This window comes from Stigmatopora argus, chromosome 3 (genome assembly GCF_051989625.1).
Source record: "Stigmatopora argus isolate UIUO_Sarg chromosome 3, RoL_Sarg_1.0, whole genome shotgun sequence".
Lineage (NCBI taxonomy): Eukaryota > Metazoa > Chordata > Actinopteri > Syngnathiformes > Syngnathidae > Stigmatopora > Stigmatopora argus.
The window spans coordinates 15,848,099-15,869,807 of record NC_135389.1 but is presented as its reverse complement, the minus strand read 5'-3'; the positions used below and the strand labels follow the sequence as shown (position 1 = coordinate 15,869,807).

Here is a 21,709-nt window from a genome sequence, read left to right as displayed (position 1 = left end):
ATTTCCACGCCCGCATGTATTATACACAATTATCGTAGTATTTAGGGCTGTTTTGTCAAACAGTTGTTATAGGTCAATTGTTTTATTTATATATATTATATATTACAATTTTCAATTGTCACTTGATGAGTGTGTGCCCTCCGATTAACTGGCAATCACTTTGCATGAAATAAAATGAGATCAACTCTGGCCCAGGTATGACTCTGAGGATAAACTCTAAGGAAAATGGACATAGTGATAAAAACCTTAATCAGATTAATTACCCAAAATGATCTGGAGAAAAACTGTTAATAATGGAGCAATGTCCTGTATAAGTGATAGTTGTGATAGATGGTCTATCACAACTATGACTTATACAGTACATAGTTTTTCTCCAGTTCAGCAATAGGGCTCCATTTGTTTATTATACAAATCATGATCCCACATAACAACTTGGATGTGTCTTACGACCTTTTAGACATAGTATAATCTTCTTCACTGCCAATCTTTCGTCTTGCTGCCGCTCATTCTCATTAAAGAAATGAGTGGTGACAACGGGCCGGTGGGAGTCTTGACATGTGCACCAATCACCTCCAGCTGTCAGGCAATTGCACCTCTTTGGGAAAAGGGCCTGATGAAATAATCGCTGGCTGCTGACTCCTCCAATTTCATGGCGTTCCTCATTGTCATCCTGAGTGGCTGAAACCAGATTGAGATATTTGCAAACTGTCGTTCCGTATAAACATCTGTCGGCTTGCGCTGCTCTCACACAGCACTAATAGCACAAGACTTGCAGCGACATCTCAAGTCAGCATTGTTGCAGGAAAATGCAAGAGTCGTGAAACCAATATTGTAACATGCTTTCTTTGACTACTAATCTGACATGCTCCAATCTATGAACTCCATTAGTGCTGGTAAATCCCTCAGGTTTTTGGCGCAGTTCCATGCTAAGATTAAAAGTTGTCTCGTGAATATTCGGCATCTAAGAATGAGTTTTTTTAATTATTTTTTTAGGATCATATCTGGCAGCTCATTATTCCCAAGGCATCTATATTAAATAAGAAATTCTTATCTCTTTTTCTATTTTGTCTAGATTACAATGTCAGACAAACTTAAATAAAACACTAGGCACAGCTAAATTAAATGGTATAATTCCTTTCATGTCCCATCTTATCGGACCATTAGTTTTTGCCTCCACTTGTACATTGACTAATGCGAAGGGCAAAGCTTGCATAGCATTAGTCTGCTTGGGGTTTATTACTTTATGATGTAACGCTTTACAGGGACAGGCGTCTGACTTGCAATTATGTGCTTGAAAAAATCCAATATACACTCTGTGTGCTGTATGTATGGTATATCCTGACTTTTTAAAACCTGGAGTTCAATGTAGAGAAGTGGATGTGCCTGCTTTATAAATCTGTACACAAACAAACATAACATGAAGTGAAATGAATGGCACATGTGAGCCTTTTACATATAATTTCTTGCTAAGACTTTTCTTAAGGCCTCTTTAGCAATCCAAACAGGAATAGGAAAAGTTAATGTGTTTGAACAAAATGTGGTGGAAATATGTAATAAAAATGTGTTTGCACCCAGTAAAATGGGTGTTTTCAGTCCTTAGCTCACATTTATAACAGTAAATGCAGACAGGCTGCAAGGCGGCAACGCGGGGCATTCATGTGCGTAATTGTTACCATTGCTGGCTGACTTTTAATAGCCATATGATCCACCGAGTGCACAATAGGCGGTGCCAGATAATATCATAACCTTGTATTTACTGCGGAGGCGTTTAAGATTTCCTCGATAGCACTTGTAACACTATAGCGGTGAATTTGTTAATGTCATTAAAAGATGTTACCAGTAACTGAAGCTGAGAGAATACAATCCACCCCTGTCCCCAAAGACTGTGGCCTGTGAAAATTGTATTGGAACAGCTAGAATACATGTTCAACTTATCAGGTTCAGGGCCTGTCGTGATACCCTGGGGCTCCTGTTACACAGCTCTGCTTAAAATGGATTTCACAGGATGGGGAATCAAGCCCCTCACAGTGAACAGTGGAGAAAAAAAATTACTTAAAGGGGACCCCGACTAAAATGACATGTTGTTTCTGCGTATTGTTTTAGCATTAGTAACACGTCTATTACGTATATCCAACCTTTGAAAATAATTCCCACTTTCACATAGTATTTAAGACCTTATTGTTTACGTCTTCATCTGGTGCCGTAAAAGTTAATATCATATAGGTCTGCAAATTATTTTCAAATGCTAAATATTATATATGAGTTACTTGGTTATGAACAAACATGTCATTTTAATCAAGGACCGTTTCAAACAGTGAAGGTCTAACACATAAAGTATAGAAAACATTGTGCAATTAAGTTTCACATTGCTGACATTTACAAAAAATGAATTACATTTATTCACGGCAGGTTTTAAAGTCATGGCAACAAAACTAGACTGACACTTAAAAGTATGAAGTTTTTACTTTGTCTGTTGGCTAATGCTTCCCCAATGATTTGTGTAAAATAAACAAATGAATAAATAAAAAAAGCAATCTTACTTTTTTTCTTCCTCTCATCTTGCAGCATCTGATGATCTTTTCATGCTTCAGTCAAATAAAAGTATGATAAAAATGTCTTTAGGGCTAATTAATTAATGGCTTATCTACAGTATCACTCTAATTTCTAGTGTTTGGTATAATACCCATTTAGTCGGTCTTAAGGTGACACAAATCCGTGCAACAAATTAGCAATGGAAATGGCGTTATGGGACTAGTGGAAGAGTGAAGAAATGGATTGTCATTGAACCTGCCATAATGTTTAGTATCTCCTTTATTGTATTCACTGTGGTAATGCAATATGTCACACTGTTGCTAATACACTTCTGCGAGCTGTCATCGGGCTGTAATGCTTATCAGGCCCGCGTTGATGATTTGCCCTCTTGTCAGGGACAATTATGCTCCGATGTGTCATGGTGGCAGGCAGCACGGCTGCTATTACAGGAAGTGGAGGGATGACGTGAGACTGTCGCCCAAATCCCTGGTCTATCCACCCAAGCACAGGTTAGCAGGTTCTACATTTAATTTCTTCTGTGCGCGGTCAATGTCGGGTAACAACCTATTTGCAGGCTAAAGTATGCATGTAATATCCACTTGCCACCGATTCTTGCATTTGAAAGCGTAAACTTAGCTATTGTAAACGTCAAGAGTTTGTATTGGCTCTTATTGTACAACTTGGGGTATGCGGTATATACATTACTTTATCATATAGAGCGGTAGCTTGCACTGCACTTGATATGCATTCCCTATAAAAATCCCACTTGAATCTAACCTTGGAAAGCACATGAATGTAATGACATCTGACAGGAATGAAATGTTTAACTTATCCCTTGTTAGATTACAGCCTCGCATGTCTGTATGTTTGCCCTTGACTTTGATTAGTCTGTCACCGGAAAATATCTACGTACATCCACGGTGATTCATGCACAGGGGCGAAAAGAGCTAGTTCACGTTAAGGATCATCCCTATGGCAACTATTCCAAACATCAGGTATTGGATACAAGCTGTCAAATCTTCCTTGGCGCATCAAAGCTGTTGAAATGCTGTCAGACCGTTACAATCACTTCTTAGACGACGACTTTGTAGTGTTTCCCTTCAAGCTGTGTTTGCTTCTGGAACAAGACAGTTTCCCAAAATAAAACTCCTTTTTGTGACCTTCCCTTTCCACCGAGTACTGCAAATCCCTATTCTCTGCCAACGAGGACTCATTACTCCCTGTTTTAAAGGGAGATTTCTGGTCGAGGAGGCCTCATTACAGCTGGAAAAGACACCCATGGGACATGCAAGAAAAAACAGCAAAGACCCCCCCTTGAGTAATAAGCCTGCAAAACTTCTGCAAAAGAACTTGCTGAGTGTAAAGCGAGCCACCCCCCTGCTGTTACATAGGAGAGATCCCTTTGAGGTGTGTAAATTGTATGGCTCAGTAGTCAGGAGAGGTTCTATTGCGCACAAACTGATTAGCAGACGTTTAGCCCAGAAAAGCAGAGAATTGGACACCGTTGCAGTCAAATGCTACAAATCAGTATTTACCCAAATGCCGGCACTAATGCATCTTGTCAGTCTAATGATTAAAAAACTTTGTAAGTTGGAATAACTGCCCAGTGAATGCAGTCTTCATGTTTGATCATTAGCCCTCTAAATCCAAAACAATAGTCTCAACAAAGTTAAGCTATTTTTATTTGTCCTCGATTGCGTGACTTGCCGGGAAGCACTCAAAACACAGCTGTTCCCTTTCTTTGGTCCAAAAAAAGGTCTAAAATAATAAACTTTGGACTTGCAGTTTTCTTGAGAAGAAACATTAAGGGATTCTAAAACTCACAATTGAGTTTTCCCACATAGTCTCGTAAAAGGTTTTGTTTCAGTCCGAGCCGAAATTCCCACGTGAAAGGCATCAGTAAGCGGCCTCATCGTGACACTCCTCACTAAGGACAAGGAGAAAGTCTGCTACGTCAATGTCATGACCCAGCGCCGCGGGCAATCGTATCCACCCACGGTTGACTCCATAGTGTCAGTTACACGGTCTGGACTTAATCACCATACACACTACCCGACACTGTGCACTGCTTCGGGCAGTAAATATGCTCATGGAGTGTGAGAAGGGTGAGCTTTGCAGCTCTGGCTCCAAATGGAAGAATCACACATACATACGTACAAACAATATTTTATTGTAGCTAAACTGGGGGCTCGTAAGGCATTCAGCTTTGTCGGAAAATAAACAATCCTGAGATTGTCCCATAGTTTAAGAGCTTAGGATGTGTCCACTTTGGGTGTCTGATCAGTTATGAATCCCTGCAGAGGTTTGCATTCCCAATACTGTAGCAGATGGTGTCTCCATAAGATTTAGTAACTCATGTCATCTGATGCACCCCTGAGGGAGTTCCCTTGGCCATTTATAGCTTACACTTCAATCTCCTCTGTAACAACAGAAAGGTGGCTATAAAACCACTCTTCTCATGCAAATGTTTGTCCCACAATGTCTAATGTCATTTTTAGCACCTTATACTATTTCTAGACCTTAATCATTTTGTGTAAATGCTTTGCACCTGCTGTGTGTAAATGTCAACGGTACATTTTATGACATAGATCACCACTGCCAACATACTGGGGGTCTTTGATTTACAATTCTAGAGTTATTTTCGGTTTTAGGTCAGTGACGTAACCAACCTAAAATAGACATTGCTTAACTATGTTCAAGCAACAGTGAATTCCTACCATAGATAAATAGTTCCACAATTTTAAAATGCTTCTAGATCATGAGGGTAAATATCATACCTAAATATTTTAAAAACACAAAATGTAAGGTTCAATATTAAGTCTCCCTGGCCACACAAAATATGTTCTGGTGGATTTGTTTCTTTTACTCTAATGGGAGTCGCAAGACCTTTTTCTCAAAAACAGGATAAAATAATTTTCTAATTGATTTAAAACATCCATCATCTGATGATTGTACTCATGACACTAAGCGGGATTAGACATAGTGAGAGGCTGTATGTGAGCCAACTCCATTCACACTTCAACAGGTTGCACTGAGTCATTGGGGACTGTTTATTGATGGGTCTTTAAATGTTGTAGTGATTTTAATTGATCACCCCTGGAGCTTTACAGGCTGTGAGGACGCAGGGGAAGCCTTGAGGGTGGAGGAATTTAAGAGCAATTAGGCACAAGTAGGCGTGCAATTGTTGATGCGAACAAATTGTTGTGGCTGGTCAAGCCTTAGAGAACACTGATCGTTATGAGTATCCTTGCACCAGGAGCCCTGCGAGTGCACTGACACTGCCATAACATTGACGAAACGTGTAGCATTAAGTGCAACTGGAGAGGGTTTCCTTGCACCAGTTGATCAATGGACTGCCTGCCAGTCTAAGTGGCTTTTTGTTGTCTCATGTTCACTTTCATTGTACCAAACGTATTAATCTCTAAGCTAAGATATATGATACCAAAACCACGGCAAAATATGAATTAAGCAAACAACGGTTGGACCAAACTCCTTTGTTTCTCCGTTACACTTCATTGTTTAATTTTAGGCAGTATTCTGTCCATACTGCATATCTGTAATTTAAGAAGTTTACTGAGTGGATATTTTGTTTGTTTAACAGTAGTTGTTCCTGTGCTCCGAGTTATTGTTTACCTGCTTCATCAGTAAAAATAATTTGACTGACAGAACATTGCCAAATGCCAAAGTTGTAAGTGCTTTCAAGTAAACTAGGAAAAAGTGACACTGACTGATTTAACAAATGTCAAGCAGTTATCTTGAGCAACAAGAGCCACAATCACAATCGGGGAAGCTCGCTTTCAAGTGGTTGAAAGAGATTTTTATTCCATTTTAAAAAAGAATGTTACATCTACTTTTCCACCCGATGTCCTTCGGTCCAAAATTCTGAAGATTTCTTCACTTGTGTTTTTATAATGATAGCTATAACCTTCATATTCCAGATTCCTTGAATCCGACGTGGGGTGGTTGGGAGGATGGGGGGTGTATCTGGTTACCGTTTGTACGGCGCTGAGAAGAAATGTGCACAACAACATGGTCGCTGTATCTAAGCTGTCACAGAGTTGTCAGCGTACAGTTATGCTGACAATTGATTCATGTGCAAATGTTCCCACTCGCCGGATGGCAGTCAGAGCATATAAGACTCTGCCTTTTCTCGGCACGCATGACAGGATGCAGCGAGTAAAGACAGCAAAGCTGTCACAAACAGCTGTCTCTGCTGACAATTATCAGATTTATTTATTGGCCGTGATCAGGCAGAATCATTTTATGGATAGCAATGACAGGGACACCCTTTCCCGCAAGCCGGGGTGGACTTGAATATTTAATCCACTACACTTGTCCACTGATTGGATGCTGTCAATCATTTCTCTTTTTTTCCCAAACGTATGTAAAAAATCTTCAAGAAATAAGCACATGTGCATTCCCTTCATCATCATCCCATTGGAGCTCAGAGCTCCCAGTTGGAACTAGGTCAACGAGGCCTAACACTGCAAATTCAATGAAAAATGGCACGGGTAATGAAAATATACGGTGTAGCATATAATGATCAGCACATAATGATCAAAAGGCTAATACCATTACAGTTTGGACTCACCTCCATGTCATCTTGAGTCCCTTGAGGACAACCTACACGAGCATCCCGAGGAAGGTGCCTCCCTTCATCAGTTTAGATACTTCAGATGCCCTGTGGTTCATTTGATGATCTCTCCACCAAATGCAACCCGATGAAAGGTGAAGTAATAACACTTGTTATATGACTTGCTTGTAAGAGAGCAGCAAGTGCATGTGACTTGGCAGCGGGGGACATGTGATAATCCCAGAGGCCTGATAAGCATTCGCCCCTATCCAGAGGCACTGACCCTTTATGTCTCACAGTCTCTCTTACGTGCCCCACTGCTACCCATTACATGAAGAGGCTGCAGTGTTTGTTCACCATTGTAAGAGTTAGACCTATCTGAAGAAGTTCATTTGTATTAGAGGAGGCACACAGCAGGCTCTGGCCTTCAACCCTCATGGGGCAGATGTATGCAGAGGGCCACCAACTGATTTGGGTAACAAGGTTTTCCAATGAGTGAAAATTTGGCTTAAGGTCTCCTTTAATTAGCACGGAAAAAGGAGTCTTTCATAGGTAGTTGGATTTTGGAGGATTTTGTCCTGCTTTTGGGCTTTGTGTCATGACCCTCCTGCTGCTAAATCTGTGCAAGGGTTTCTGTCAAACACGGCCATCCTTAAGGATGCCAGCAACAGTTATATTATCCGTTAAATGATGAGTGAGTTTATAGCTGATCAAAAACAGCCATTTAAATGACCTTTTTGTTTCATGATCAATTATAAACAAAAGTCAAATTACATTTCATCATAAGTATAATGTAATACACTAGGTGAGATTGAACAAAGACAGAAAATGTGTGTTATTTAATTTTGAGAATCAAATCATAAACGCCTGGGGTGTTTGACATAGCGCCTCCTCTTCTGTCATAAGTGATCATGATTTGAAAGGTGGAAAAATACAAAAACAACCTTCAAGTGATATTTCAAAAGCTTTAATTTTCTTCATATTACCAGGAGATGGAGTTGTCAGAGCAAATTTCTAGAGCGAGGACAGAACTGGATCAAATACTTAATCCTGTCATAGTGCAATCATAAGGATCCATAGCTAGTATTTCAATTGAAAAAAGCTGTCACATGAATTCAGTCATTCAAAAACAACACGTTCTTGAACCATAAACAGAAGTTGTCGTCAGCGAAAAGAAACATCTTCTTGAATGAAAAATGATTGATGCATGATGAGATAAGATGCCCATTCTCTCCATAATTATTGATTAAGTCAACAAAGGGGAAAATAAGATTCTAGAACGCATTTCCATTTGTAATATTTTGATTGACATTTTCAATCCATTACTACTTTCTTACTACCAGGTGCATGTGTAAATGTCACACTAGATGGTCAAATGGTTCATTTTCCTATGCTCTCTCATGAAATTTTGCCGTGAGTAGCATTTTTTTTTATATCACTGCCATAGGTGACTTTTGTATTTTCTCTGATTACAAACAAATCATTGTGAAATTATGCCACGACTGCTCATTTTCTTATCGAGTCCAGTCCCAGGTGCGGCTTTTTTAATCATTACCTAATTGTCCGGCTGCTCTATCGACAGCACGGCGGCCTCGTACTCACATTCTGCTGACACTGGCAGACCCTTTAAGGTCTGGGTTAACCTTTCGATGTCCATTGACTCTCCCCTGGCTGATGATGATTGATCGGAGTGGCCCTCGCTGTTAGATAATACCTAATCAGCGTTCGGAGTAATTTGTGTAAATGAGACCTCATTATTGATGGGAGGCAACTTTAGAGGCTTTTGGTGCATGGTGGATCTCAACTAAGATTGGCTCAGCAATAAAACTTTACTCACTACCTTCTGTGGTGTCAGCTGCAAGAGAGCGAGTGCAGGGAAACCTTCAGGTGACAAGGGGATGGGATTACGACGAGGGTAGAATTTGCTCATTTTTGTAATTGAGCACCTAATCTCAAACATAAAAAAAAAGAAATAAAAAATAAAACAATGTAGTAAAAGTAACTATTGATACTTCACATAGAGGGGATCAGCATCCCTGCCTTTTTTGCCGGTCAGCTATCTACTTCGTCCAAGGCTAAACCAAGTTGTGGGCTGGATTTGACTTCCCGTAGAGAAGGTCGGAGAAAGTGCCTGTTAAGATCTTCATTTTTTTTAAATACTTAGTGGTCATTTTTATTTCACTCTGGCTGCAAACACACAACTCTTCTTAGGCATTGTAGCAGCAAGGTAATCAAGAACAAAAATGTATTTTAGGAAAATGTCAAAAACTTGTCCCAATTGCAAAGTGCAATTATAACCACAAAACATCTACATTGCTCAGCTCTTTGTCAAAAGGGAGGAATCAGTGAGGCTTGATAGTTTCAACAGAGGAAACTTTTGTATTATGCATCCAAAAATATCTTTTAAAACAGCTGTCACACTCAAAATTCAGTTTTTTTTCCAAGTTGCCAAGTACTTTTGTCATGCTGCTACAAATTTTCTCCTCTATTGAGACACCAAATAATAAGAGAGACATCACTGTGCTGATTAGGAATTTTATTGGATCAATATTTTATGCATTATGTACTACCAGGAGACAGTGACACAATTTTCTCATCTAATTGAATAAAAATTAAGGTAGATTGAGGTGTAATGAATTTAAAAGATGCAAAAAAAATGAGTTGCAATCACATATTTCTTAATAAGCAACGTGTTAAGCATGTGACTCTTCAATTATATTGATTATAATTTATTCAGTAAAATACTTTCCCGAGTTAAAGGATTAGTTTCAATTTTGTGTTGCAAAAGTTAAAGACTGACATCAGTGTCTGACAATTAGCATTTCTGAGTGATTCTTGTTTAAATGTTTGTAAATTACAAAGCTCCACATAGTGAGGAGCGACCTAGGTTCAAACTGACGACCACAGAACTGTCAGGTCGACGCGCTAACCACTCGCCATGCAAGTGATTTTAAAAAAAAATAAATGATTAAAATTAAACTAAATTTGAATCGCATATTGTATGTTAAAATTGGGTTACAGGAGGTTTTGGCCACCTCTGTATAAAATGCAGTGCAAATGTTTCAGAAAACAATCACAGTAAAGAGCGTTTCCATATTCACTGGGTGGTAACAATCAATCATAGGTTCAAAGATGGGCAGTTCCATAGCGGTAGCTACCAAACCATTAATGAACTTCTCAGCTACTGAGAGACACAGATGCTGGCCAAAACCGGATTCGGGGAATTGTATGGAAAGGTCAGGCCACAGCTTTGCACTGACTGATCAGAATCAATAGAATATTTGTAGAAGAAATACAAGCAGTCCTCCAGGAATCTTTGACAGATAGGGTGATTCATCATTTTAACACTTTATTACTGCTTCTCTGACTCTTTAGGTCATAATCCACTCCACAAATTGAGCTGAAATTATCAGGAAAATATAATATCACAAATATACTGACCAATAATATCACTAAAACATTTTTATTGCTGTTTGAAGTCCAAGAAGTGCCAAAATGTACGTTGAAATTGTGCTGTCAAAATTGATCAAAAACTGTTTGGATTATGTTACTGTCTAATTTAATATTGTTCAAATCTTATTTCATCTCCACCATCGATATTTCTGTAGTGAAAGCAGAGTGATACTCTTTGTAATCAAGGAAAATAAGATATTTGAATATATCCTGGGAAAACAATGATGGTAAGAAAATAGTTTTCATTTCAAACACTAATGTTAATTTTGCACTTGTGCATTATCAGAATGTGATCCCTGATAGAAGGGCTCTACTTTTGACGGGCCCAATACCCTTACAAAGCCACACTTGTTATACACTGTACAAAAGAATGCTATGGGACACATAAAAAGGGATCGGCAGTAGTGAAGTCTACAACAACTCTTGTTTGTAGCCTTGACATTGTTGATCCTGTGAGGCACTAATGCCCCAAATTAGAGCAGATGAATGGGCCACTCTGTCGGTCATGACAAGGGGGTTCTCTTGCCATCTTGTCTCTTCCTTTTCATCTTGTTCCCTTTGGTGAATCCCCAGTCCAAATGTTGTCCCCTTTCTTCCTGTTTCCATTTCAGCCCATCAAAAGCGAGGTAAACATGTGTCCAAATTCTGTGGCCTCAGCTTCAATATATACTGTGTTATTTGAGGACATCCTAGATGTTTACTAAGAAAAAAAAACACCTACACACTCAAACTAACATAACGTAATGGCAGAGAAGTATACAGAAATGTACAACAAACACAAAAAATTGAATTAGCTTCCACACAGCCATCAAGCACATCTGCTGGAGATACATGTATACCCATAGTGTAAAGGTCTATTTGATGTTCTGTTTGAAGCCAAATTCATTTTATCACTCCATCTAGTGTTCAATTTCCAAGGTTTTGAAAGTTCATGGCTTTCATCTGTTAAACATAGTCTACTGTAGGAGCGGAAATTCCAAATAACTAGTGGCCGGCTGTCTGATAGGTACCATCTAGATCTAGGATAAAAATCAGAGTAAATATTTGACTCATTATTTTTTTTTATATGCCACTGGGTAAAAAGATAGAATGATAATTGCATACACAAATCAAGAATGGTCTGAAGGTTGAGTATACTTAGCTCTTTTTTCCCCCTAAAATTTTCACTTCCATTTTGAGCACATATTTGATTAACTATTTGGCAGGATTTCAAGCAATTTCATCCTCCATTTTCACAAGTGGAGTTGGTTGACACTCGAGTAAGGACTAACTGCGGGCTTCCCTGTGGGATCCTTCACTCATTCAGCATTTCCATCATCCCATTAGGTTGACCATCAGCCAACATAACTGCTTCCTGTTTCTCTAAGACACCTTCATCTTCTTGTCTAATTCACTTGCTCGATAATGCTCTTGCAGGAGGAGGTAGTGGATTCCTTCCATTTACAAATGCTTACACTTAAACTAACTGTAACTGAAGCAAATATGCGCAAAATGGCAGTGCATCACTTTCTAAATTTCATCCATTCTACAGAGCATGAGTACTCAATGGAGATTTGAAGCTATTTGAAGATATATCCAAAGCTGTAATTGACGTTAGAATGCCTCAGTATGAGGCCTAAGTAATAAAAGTAAACAGTTATCGCCATAGTACTTATGAAATTGGATTGCAACGATGCAATCTTTTTTTTACCCACTCTCTTCATAGCTTCAAGTTCTCAAATGAATATATCTAATATTCTGAACCTTGCAGCCCATTAAAACTAAAACAAGACAATTTCTTGAAAATTTCATAAAACTATGCTGATACCACATAAATTACATGATCAAGGTCAAAGACAACTTAGTACAAATGAGAAAAAGCATTGACAGACTTTCACAATTTAGCTGATTTGTCTATCTTTTTGGCAAGTAGATTGTCTATTCGTTCATGGACTCTTCCCTTCAGTTGTAACCTTTTTGTTGCCATTTAGTATTTCATCGAAATTTGATTGGCCAATGTGACTACTTTTTGATGAACAAGCTAATCAATATAATTTGTGATACATTTAAGTGTAGTTTGGCGCTATAATTTTCTTTCTAACTCCTGTATTGACAGGATGTTTCATGCGACTACTGTATTAATGAAGTCCTGGTGTTGATGTGCAGTAGATATGTGCTTAAAGCTGTCAAAATTTCCAAATATGGCAATATCGGTAAAATTGCATGGATGTAGTTCATCCATGTAGGGTATAAATGATGTCCGATATTACGAGATGATGCCGCTGTTGAAGAACTAGTCAATGGAGAGGGCAGGGAAAGGCAATGGAGCGTAGTAATGTGTAATCTTACTACTCAATGGACTGTGCCCAGCAACGGGCCTCTGAATGCTGGAGGTGTCAGGGAGATAAATAGCAGAGTGTCCCCCTCGAAAAACATGATTAATACCCCGCCTGGTGACGCTGCTGAAGATGAAGTGGGAGCAGCTGGCTCAGGCAGCATAGGCACGCAGGGAGAGGTGGGAGGGGGTACGCCAGCGCAATAGAGCAGAGAGGGCAAAGAGTAGGACACACTGGCAGCTAGGGGATAGGAAGGCAAGGCAAGGGCAACTCAGGCCACCGCAGTCACAGGGACTCTCATATCCCCTCATTTGGCCTTGGACAGTGCTTCATTTGTTTTGCCATTCTTTTGTCATAGTTTAGTTTATGTGTGTACACGAAAATGTCAAACTTCCATAAGTTCATGCCAGTACATAATGAATCAGAAAATGTGAAGACGGCAAAAGCCAAAGTATGTAACAGTTCATGGTAATAGTCATAGGTCAGTATACTCATTTTGTGAACGTCACACTCTAGAGACTGAATCAAGTATCCTTCAATATTTATTTATTTATTTTATAAGCATTTGTCATTTGCATGTTTACATTAATCTTACCCTAACTGTTGCATTAGTGGAAGATAGTTATCTGCTTTGGAAGATTCTGTAGAATTATGTCAGCCCATTGGGAATGGAAATCTCGTAGGTACCCCAAGTCATTCTAATCTTTTATTACTGTAAGACTCAGTCACTTATATATACTATAATTTTTCCAATCATTGAAATCTCCTTACTATTTGGTAATTGCATACCTGACTGCATTTTTTTAGTGAACATCTAATAGTACAGTAAAGAGTTATTGGGCTGGTTTTGTTGTCTGTAAATATGTCGAGGGTTGGGCTACTTTTTCATGGTTTAGGGGCCCCAACCCTCCCCTCACACAATTAACTTTTCCACTGTAATGAGATGATTGATATGCTAGAAGTGTGGGCTTTAAGGAGATATTAATCATTCCCTCTGGTAATTTTAATCATGCGTTCCATCATCCCCAGCTGCTGAGGATCACCTTCCTAGCAAACAAAGGGCAGCCACACCACTTGCATAGTCATTCTGTTCTAGTTTAACTTTATTTTATGCTGGTTCCTCCCATCTGTTCACACAAGCCTCCACAGCCCACGTTTCACGTGCACAGGCTGGGGAATCAGCGTGTGGGTGGGTGATTTTACGATTGTGTGTGCGTGCTCACGTTAGTGTATTGTACATGCGTAAAGTTTAGGAAAATAGGGATCTTTTGAAATGGTAAATGTCCAGGTCTGTGACAATTTGGTAAAGTGCCACCAGCCACCTCCACATTGAACACATACAGTAAAAGAACACATGCACAAACACTGAAAAACACATCCGTAAGACACGTACACAAGAAAATATAAACACACTTGTACCACATGGTGTGGGCAATATGTCAGAGAAAAGCATAAATTGGCATTTGAACCATTCACAGTCTCTAGTCAGTATAAATAAATGACTGGGAAATTATTGCTCCCCCTGACTAGCTTCAAATTCTTGATTCTTCCATGTCTCCGTGGCCAGGGCTACAGACTCAATTTGTTAAGCGTATTTCACACTTCACATCTGCACTGTGTCATTGTTACGGTCATTACACAACAAGTGAGCGTCAACCTTTGATTTCTGTGTACCACAGGGAAAAGGGCGCATTTCACATTAACAATAAGTAAAATGCAAAGAATTAATTATAAATTGTATTTTCCTGGCATATTATCTTGCTCCACCCACATTATATGGCATAGGCATAAAATTAATTATTCCTTTCCCACCTGTTTAGGAGAATGGTACTGAAAGTTTGTTGAGTACAACCAAGAATGCGTTGTTACTCAGAAATCATGCTGGATTACACTTTAGACTTTTTTCCAGCCCCATCACCACAAATGAGGGGCTTTACAGTACTTGATATGATCTTAGGTAATAGTAATAATTAATGTAGTGACGCGAGTCTCAATTCTGTCTCTGCGCAAACATGTCTTCCGCTTGACAAGTTTTGTTAATACTCACTTAATCATGGACAATGTTAATGACACCCTGCTGACAGATATTCCATCACGGTTGGAGAGGTTTATGAAAGGTCTTGCCCTATTTAGTGCAGATTGATATTTTTTTGAAACCGTCGTAAACTAACTGCATGACTTGAGAAGATGCATGCCCTAAATTCATCTTTACCTAGTAGTTGTTCTATTGTAAATACGGATTATACTACATAAAGGCTACCCTTAACTGTTCTCTGCATTGTAAAAATTTTACAGTAGGTATGATAAGTAAAAGTCGAAGAATACCCGGCACTCCATGCACCAATATTATTACCAACATCAGTTATAGATATTGTTTTTGTGAGTGTCTGGTCAAAATCGGGTTGAGGCGTATTGTATCAGCATATTTTAAACTAACTGTGTTATTTTTGCCAACCAACAAGTTTATACTAAAACATTTTGACAGACTGGCATAGAAAGTAATAATCACAGATGATTATAAATCCACGAACTATTACGTTCAATTTAGCTTTTATTATTTGCATCAAAGATACATAGGAGCAAGCCAATAAAAAAGAAACTTATTTTTTTTTCCCCTCTGGTACAAAAAATGTGTAGTTCATCTTGATGTTGTTCTCAGTCGTCATTTAGACCTAATCTCAGTTCATAAGAATTTAAACAAAGAATAAAAGTACTGCATGAGGTCACTCTGTTTTGATGGGAACACGCATCATTGTGATCCTTTTCTTTTTCTTGTCGATGAACTCAACACATTTCATGTTCCAACATGAGTTCTCACTTGTCACCAAGCTACATCATCTTGGGATAAGTGAGAAGCTCCTAGCGGATGTTTTGTGATGGGATGCCTTTAAAAGAAAACATGACAACTGCTGCAGACCCCCCATTATTTCCCACCTTGATTTTTCTTGGCACTTCTGATCCACCGCATGACTAAAAGACAATTAATTCTAATAATAAGGGCTTTAGCTATCATTCCTCATCCTGGCAGGCCTCTTTTTCCATAGGGGCATGGGGTGGGCGTGTCGAACCATGGATGTCTGTGGCACATATAAACCTCTGACAGATGTTGAATGAGCACCCCACTTTATCGCCATGTTTTCTTATGGCCCTCATACTTGTATGCAAATGTAAAAGTACATAACCATTATAAGACACGATGTAGACGTGATCTCTCTAGAGTCTAGACATTAGGTAGATGGATGTTAAAGGGTCAGTACTTTGACAAAAAAATGTATCAATAACTTTATTTTTTCCTGCCATGAGTAATCAATCAGCAGGAGAACTTGGCAAAGTTTGGGATTTTTGTGTGTGAAGTTTTAACAGAAACTTGAGATCCTTGACCCATTACGTCACATCATTTTAAAGGGTGTCCGGGTAGAAAAGATGCTCTTGGCCAATATTTGTCTGAAAGCGGTGTGGATGTACAGCAAGTCTTCCATCCAAGCAGGAAGTCTGAAGCCTTAGATGTAAACCGGAAAAAAAATAACTGCATCAATTACCACCATCCCAAAACTCACAAAAATACACTGTACAGCCACAGAATTACTTATTGCATGCCGCACAATTAGCTCATTGGATCCAGTCTGTCCGCCCTCAGAACTCGAAGGAGGAATTAATGGAATATCGCCAGAGCAGCATACACGGAGTGCCTTTTTCTTCTTTAAAATGTGTGAAATGTGGCCGTGCCACTTGAGTCATACGCTACAGCCCTCTTTTTTTCAAGCTCTATGTTAGAGGGCAGGCATATTAATCACATTCAAAGCCACTAATGCTAACAATCACTCAACACAGTGGGGCCAGCCTCTCCATCTCAGGAGACAGGAAGATTTTGTCCTGAAGCCTGCTGTGCCATCCTGCTAGGTCACCTCATTCAGAGTAAATAAATAAATACAGAACAAAAAATACGTATACATATATTTCTAAAATATTTTACTAATTGTAATTGAATCCTTAAGTCTTTTGATTTGTTGCTGTCCTGTTGGAATTTGATTCTTAAAATCTGTGGGGAGCCCAAGTGGGCTCTTAAAATAATGGAAAATGATTTTTAGATTCACCGCTGTGTTAATATTTAAGAATTTCTTTTTTGTCATTTTGATTAGATAAACCTCAATCACTAATATTGGCAGAGCTGAGTACTACATTACACAAAACCATTTTGAAGTCTTTTTAAATATAGAAACTAAGAAAAAGAACATCGCATTTTTGCTATGACAGTGTTGAAATGAAGCACATATTTGTCATTCGAGAGATATTTCACAACATATGCCGAGCAGTCAAGTTTTGAGAGCTAAACAGCTGTGTGGTTCAACAGAGAGGAAGCTTCCTACTGAGCTGCAGTGATCTCTCCCAGAGTGTCATCCGCCAGCAGCAGCGTGAGGAAGAAGCGACTTCTTTGGATTCCCGCCGTATTCAACGGCACTGTCAAGCTGACAAGTGTCACTTGCACAAATTAATAAGCATCCTGCCCAATCAGTTTCATCTCATGTGAAATATGTAAATGGTAATGGTAACTTATACATACTACCAGTCATAGTGGATACGAACCTCTGAGAAGGCTGCAGACTTTTCAGTTTTCCGCCTTATTTCATTATATTTATATCATTTATAGGAAGCAGAAAGCGCATCGGTCAAACACATCCCTTGTATTCAAGGTAGCTTTCAAAACGGTATCGGTCTTTTCTATTAGTGTTGCACTTGAAGATAAAGTAGTACACTGTGGGTATATGTTAAAGGGAAAAAGTGAAAGGAAAAACACAACAAAATGTAAAACATTTGTTGTTGGAGCAGTGTTGGAAGTCACTTGGATGATTCCATGGCCCCAGGGAGGGCCGACGCTGAAAATGCTCTCTGACCATGAAATGGCCTTTCCCAGTAATGGTGCTTAATGGCTATGTGGTACTGAGGTTGGGAAGACATGAACATGTTGACTGATACGGAGTAAGAGGATGCTGTTTGTTTTACTCTACATTGCCTCGTATTTTCCCTTTCTAAAAATTTTTTGTTTATTCTTTTTACCAACTTCGGACAGATCGAAATTGATCATTAAACAAAAATGTTGTTTCAAATGTTAGACATGGAACTTTTCAACACTATGCAGCTATTTGGCCGTTTCTAATCACATGTAATGTATTTCTTCAAAATGACCGAAGACTAAAATGCAATATACTTTATAGATATGAATATATAGATAGATATATAGAGATATAGAGAGAGATATAGAGAGATAGAGAGAGAGAGAGAGAGAGAGAGAGAGAGAGAGAGAGAGAGAGAGATAGAGAGATAGAGAGATAGAGAGATAGAGAGATAGAGAGATAGAGAGATAGAGAGATAGGGAGATAGGGAGATAGGGAGATAGGGAGATAGGGAGATAGGGAGATAGGGAGATAGGGAGATAGGGAGATAGGGAGATAGGGAGATAGGGAGATAGGGAGATAGGGAGATAGGGAGATAGGGAGATAGAGAGATAGAGATGTACTAGTATAATGATTATTTAGTTCTTTATTTAGGATTTCATGAAATCCTAAATGAAGAACTAAACCATCATTGTAATATCTATTTTCATAGAGATGACCTATTTACACCACAATGTGTATCTTTCTATTATTTTGCCCTTTGACATTGTGCCCACTGAACCACCAATGACGGAACTCATTATATAGCCTGCTCCCGTTTACCACTCAAAGTCCTCCCATCTGGCATATTGCCCTCATGGCCGCAAGGTTTCACTAGGGAAATATCCAAAGAGCAAAACCCAGGGGCAAGACATTGCTAGCAGGACCTAGACAAAGCGGTGGCATATCGAGGATTAAGCTTGGCCCAAGGAGGTTACTATCTGAAGGCCATCTAACAATATAGCATGTGACATTATTAAGGTGATCCATGTATCATAGGCTTAAAGTGTCTCTTTTAAAGGTCATGATTAGCAGACAAGACATCTAGACCTAGACCCAGTGAGTATGATGGTTGGTGCTTCTCTATCGGTTCCTTTTTAATAAAATATCTCCCTAAAACATCACCCTTGGTTTTTTGCATGCTTCCATGTTCGCTTTGCAAACTATGATAAGCAGAGCACTTTTTCTACAAGTATTTGATGTATATTTACTGCTGACATTGTTCATGTAAATGGTTGGATACACCAATTACAAATATGTAATCAACTGGGATAGGTTCCAGCACCCCCTGCGACCCTAGTGAGGATAAAGTAGTCCAGAAAATTTGATGAGACAATGAAGCATTCTTTGCGTTTCAAATGTTAAACTTTTAATGGACTGAGATGGCCTGGAATAAAGGTGAGTTGATGTAAAATACTAAGTAAAAATGTTACTCAATAATTGGTAAAATTGGTGTACTGACACATTTTTATAGCATAAAGACCGCAAAAATCATGTCATCTTCAAAACATAGACATTGAGTTGGGAGGACAAACAACCTCGTGAATCGTGGTAAGCAGTTTTCTATGGTGACGGACGTCTAGCACGCCAACGAGCTAAGTTGTTGAGCATTTTACTGACCTAAGTGCGTTCTTATCACGCCACCGGGACATTTTTTAGTAATCAATTGATCCAAAAACGCCAACAAATGTGTTCGTTTAATGCCAGGTTGAACACACCGTTGATAATATAAGTTTGGGTTACCTTTCCCCACAGGCTATGTGCTGCATGTGACTAGTTAGCGTTAGCATTAGCGTCACACCAACGCTTCCCATTTGACTTAAAAAGTATGTTGTCCGTTTTCTCTCAATTATTGAGTCGTGTAGAAAGACTTAATTTAATCAAACAAAGCCGAGACATCAACGGACAGTTTGCTGGGTAAAGACTCGCTCAAAAACGACATCCAGAGGCACGACTTTGTTCCCGGTGTTGTATGTAATGAGAGTTCCCACTGCGAGTTCTAAACACCCATTTCCAATTTGTAATTGTTCTGTTTTCACAAAAAAAATCATTCATATAATAATTGTTAAGCCAGCTTTCTCCTAGCTGTTAACGTCAGTCTGTATATTTAATCGCCTTGTCTCGAAATGGGAAAATAGCACGGATCACTCGCTAACTTATTTTCATTCTTTATCTTGATCGTTTATTAAATTTCTTGTAAGGTTTCTCTTTCCCGTAATAATTGTTTGGCAACTCCCAAATAGCTTGGTTAAATTAAGTTTTCCCTGTTCAACATCAGCATGCATCGCTTCCTGCAGGAGAGGAGACTGGGCCAGATCAAGATAAAACTATTTCCAAAAAAACACCTAAGCCTATCTATTGAATCTCCTCTCTCTGTGTGGTGACTTTTGCTTTTTGTTGTTGCACGTTTTCCCTGTTTAGCATCAATGTGCAGTGCAGCTCTTCCCGGATGACCATAACACACACCTTTGAGGTTACAAGAGACTGGGCCACTGGGCCAGATCAAGGTAAAACTAGTCACCCCTGCCCAAGCTTATCTGTTGAATCTCCATGCTAACTCTTGCTTTTACTTGCATGCAACAGGCCCATGTCCAGACTGGAGGACCTGGTGATCTACCTCGCAGGTTGCTGTATTTGTTTATTGTAGAATGTCCAAGTATTCATTCAAATTAAATAAAAGTTTAAAACATTTTCTTCTGTAACTAACTCCATAATGTGAAATCTGATCTATTTTATGAATTATATAACGATGGTGGATTTGCTGTACATAGGTTGTGATTGACTTTAAGTCCACAGGCTTGTGCTGTCAAAGTGAGAGGCCAGATTGCTAAGGTAAGAAGGAACTTATTTTTAAAGACTAGAAATTTTGATGTCAGCACAGCTATTTTTTTTTGGTACAATTCTAAGTGTTTATTCTTTTAAAATATATGGCAAGATTTAATTCTAAGTGTAAAAATGTGTTAGTACATATATAACTCATATTTTATATCTGCAGGTGGAGAAAAGACTGGCCATACTAAACACTACAATGTGATGCCAACTCCTAAGTGTGTGCAAGAGTTGAAATGTTTACCTGTTAATAATTTTTTTTATGTATATATGTATATATGTATATATGTATATATGTATATATGTATATATGTATATATGTATATATGTATATATGTATATGTGTATATGTGTATATGTGTATATGTGTATATGTGTATATGTGTATATGTGTATATGTGTATATGTGTATATGTGTATATGTGTATATGTGTATATGTGTATATGTGTATATGTGTATATGTGTATATGTGTATATGTGTATATGTGTATATGTGTATATGTGTATATGTGTATATATATGTATATATATATATATATATATGTATATATATATGTGTATATGTGTATATATATGTATATATATATATATATATATGTATATATATATATATATATGTATATATATGTATATATATGTATATATATATATATATATATATATATATATATATATATATATATATATATATACACACATACACACACACGCACACTTCAAGAACATTTATTTTTCCACAAATATTGGGGCTTTTGAGAGGTTCGGGTGGGTTCTCCAGCATTTTTTTAAATGAGTGGTGCAATCTTCCATCCGTAAATGGATGAAAAATCTTCTCCCCCTTGGGTGGAATTCTGGAGAGAAAAAAAAGGTACAGGTACAATAGACTAAGTTCAACATTTTAAAAAGTTACAGACTGAGGATTAGTTAAGTCAAAAAACAGTTACCAAGTTAGGCTTTTATATCAACTTACCGGTCATCAGGAAGGTTCTTCTTCCCATAAACCCACTCAGGTGCCACCTTTGCTCATAGTCAGATCTTCATCCCACTGCAAAAGAAGGCAAACAACATTAAAGCC

The 21,709-nt window shown here is 38.4% G+C and overlaps 1 protein-coding gene across 1 annotated transcript in view; it reads left to right on the top strand.

The window, feature by feature from the left end:
- LOC144071194 (uncharacterized) overlaps nt 1–20,514 on the top strand; it is a 40,028-nt gene extending 19,514 nt beyond the window's left edge. The window contains exons 3-5 of the mRNA XM_077596079.1: nt 2,928–3,041; nt 20,226–20,311; nt 20,388–20,514. Coding sequence (XP_077452205.1) covers nt 2,928–3,041; nt 20,226–20,311; nt 20,388–20,416 — 229 coding nt within the window. The 3' untranslated portion in view covers nt 20,417–20,514. The remainder of the gene's footprint in view (nt 1–2,927; nt 3,042–20,225; nt 20,312–20,387) is intronic.
- The last annotated feature ends 1,195 nt before the right edge of the window (nt 20,515–21,709 follow it).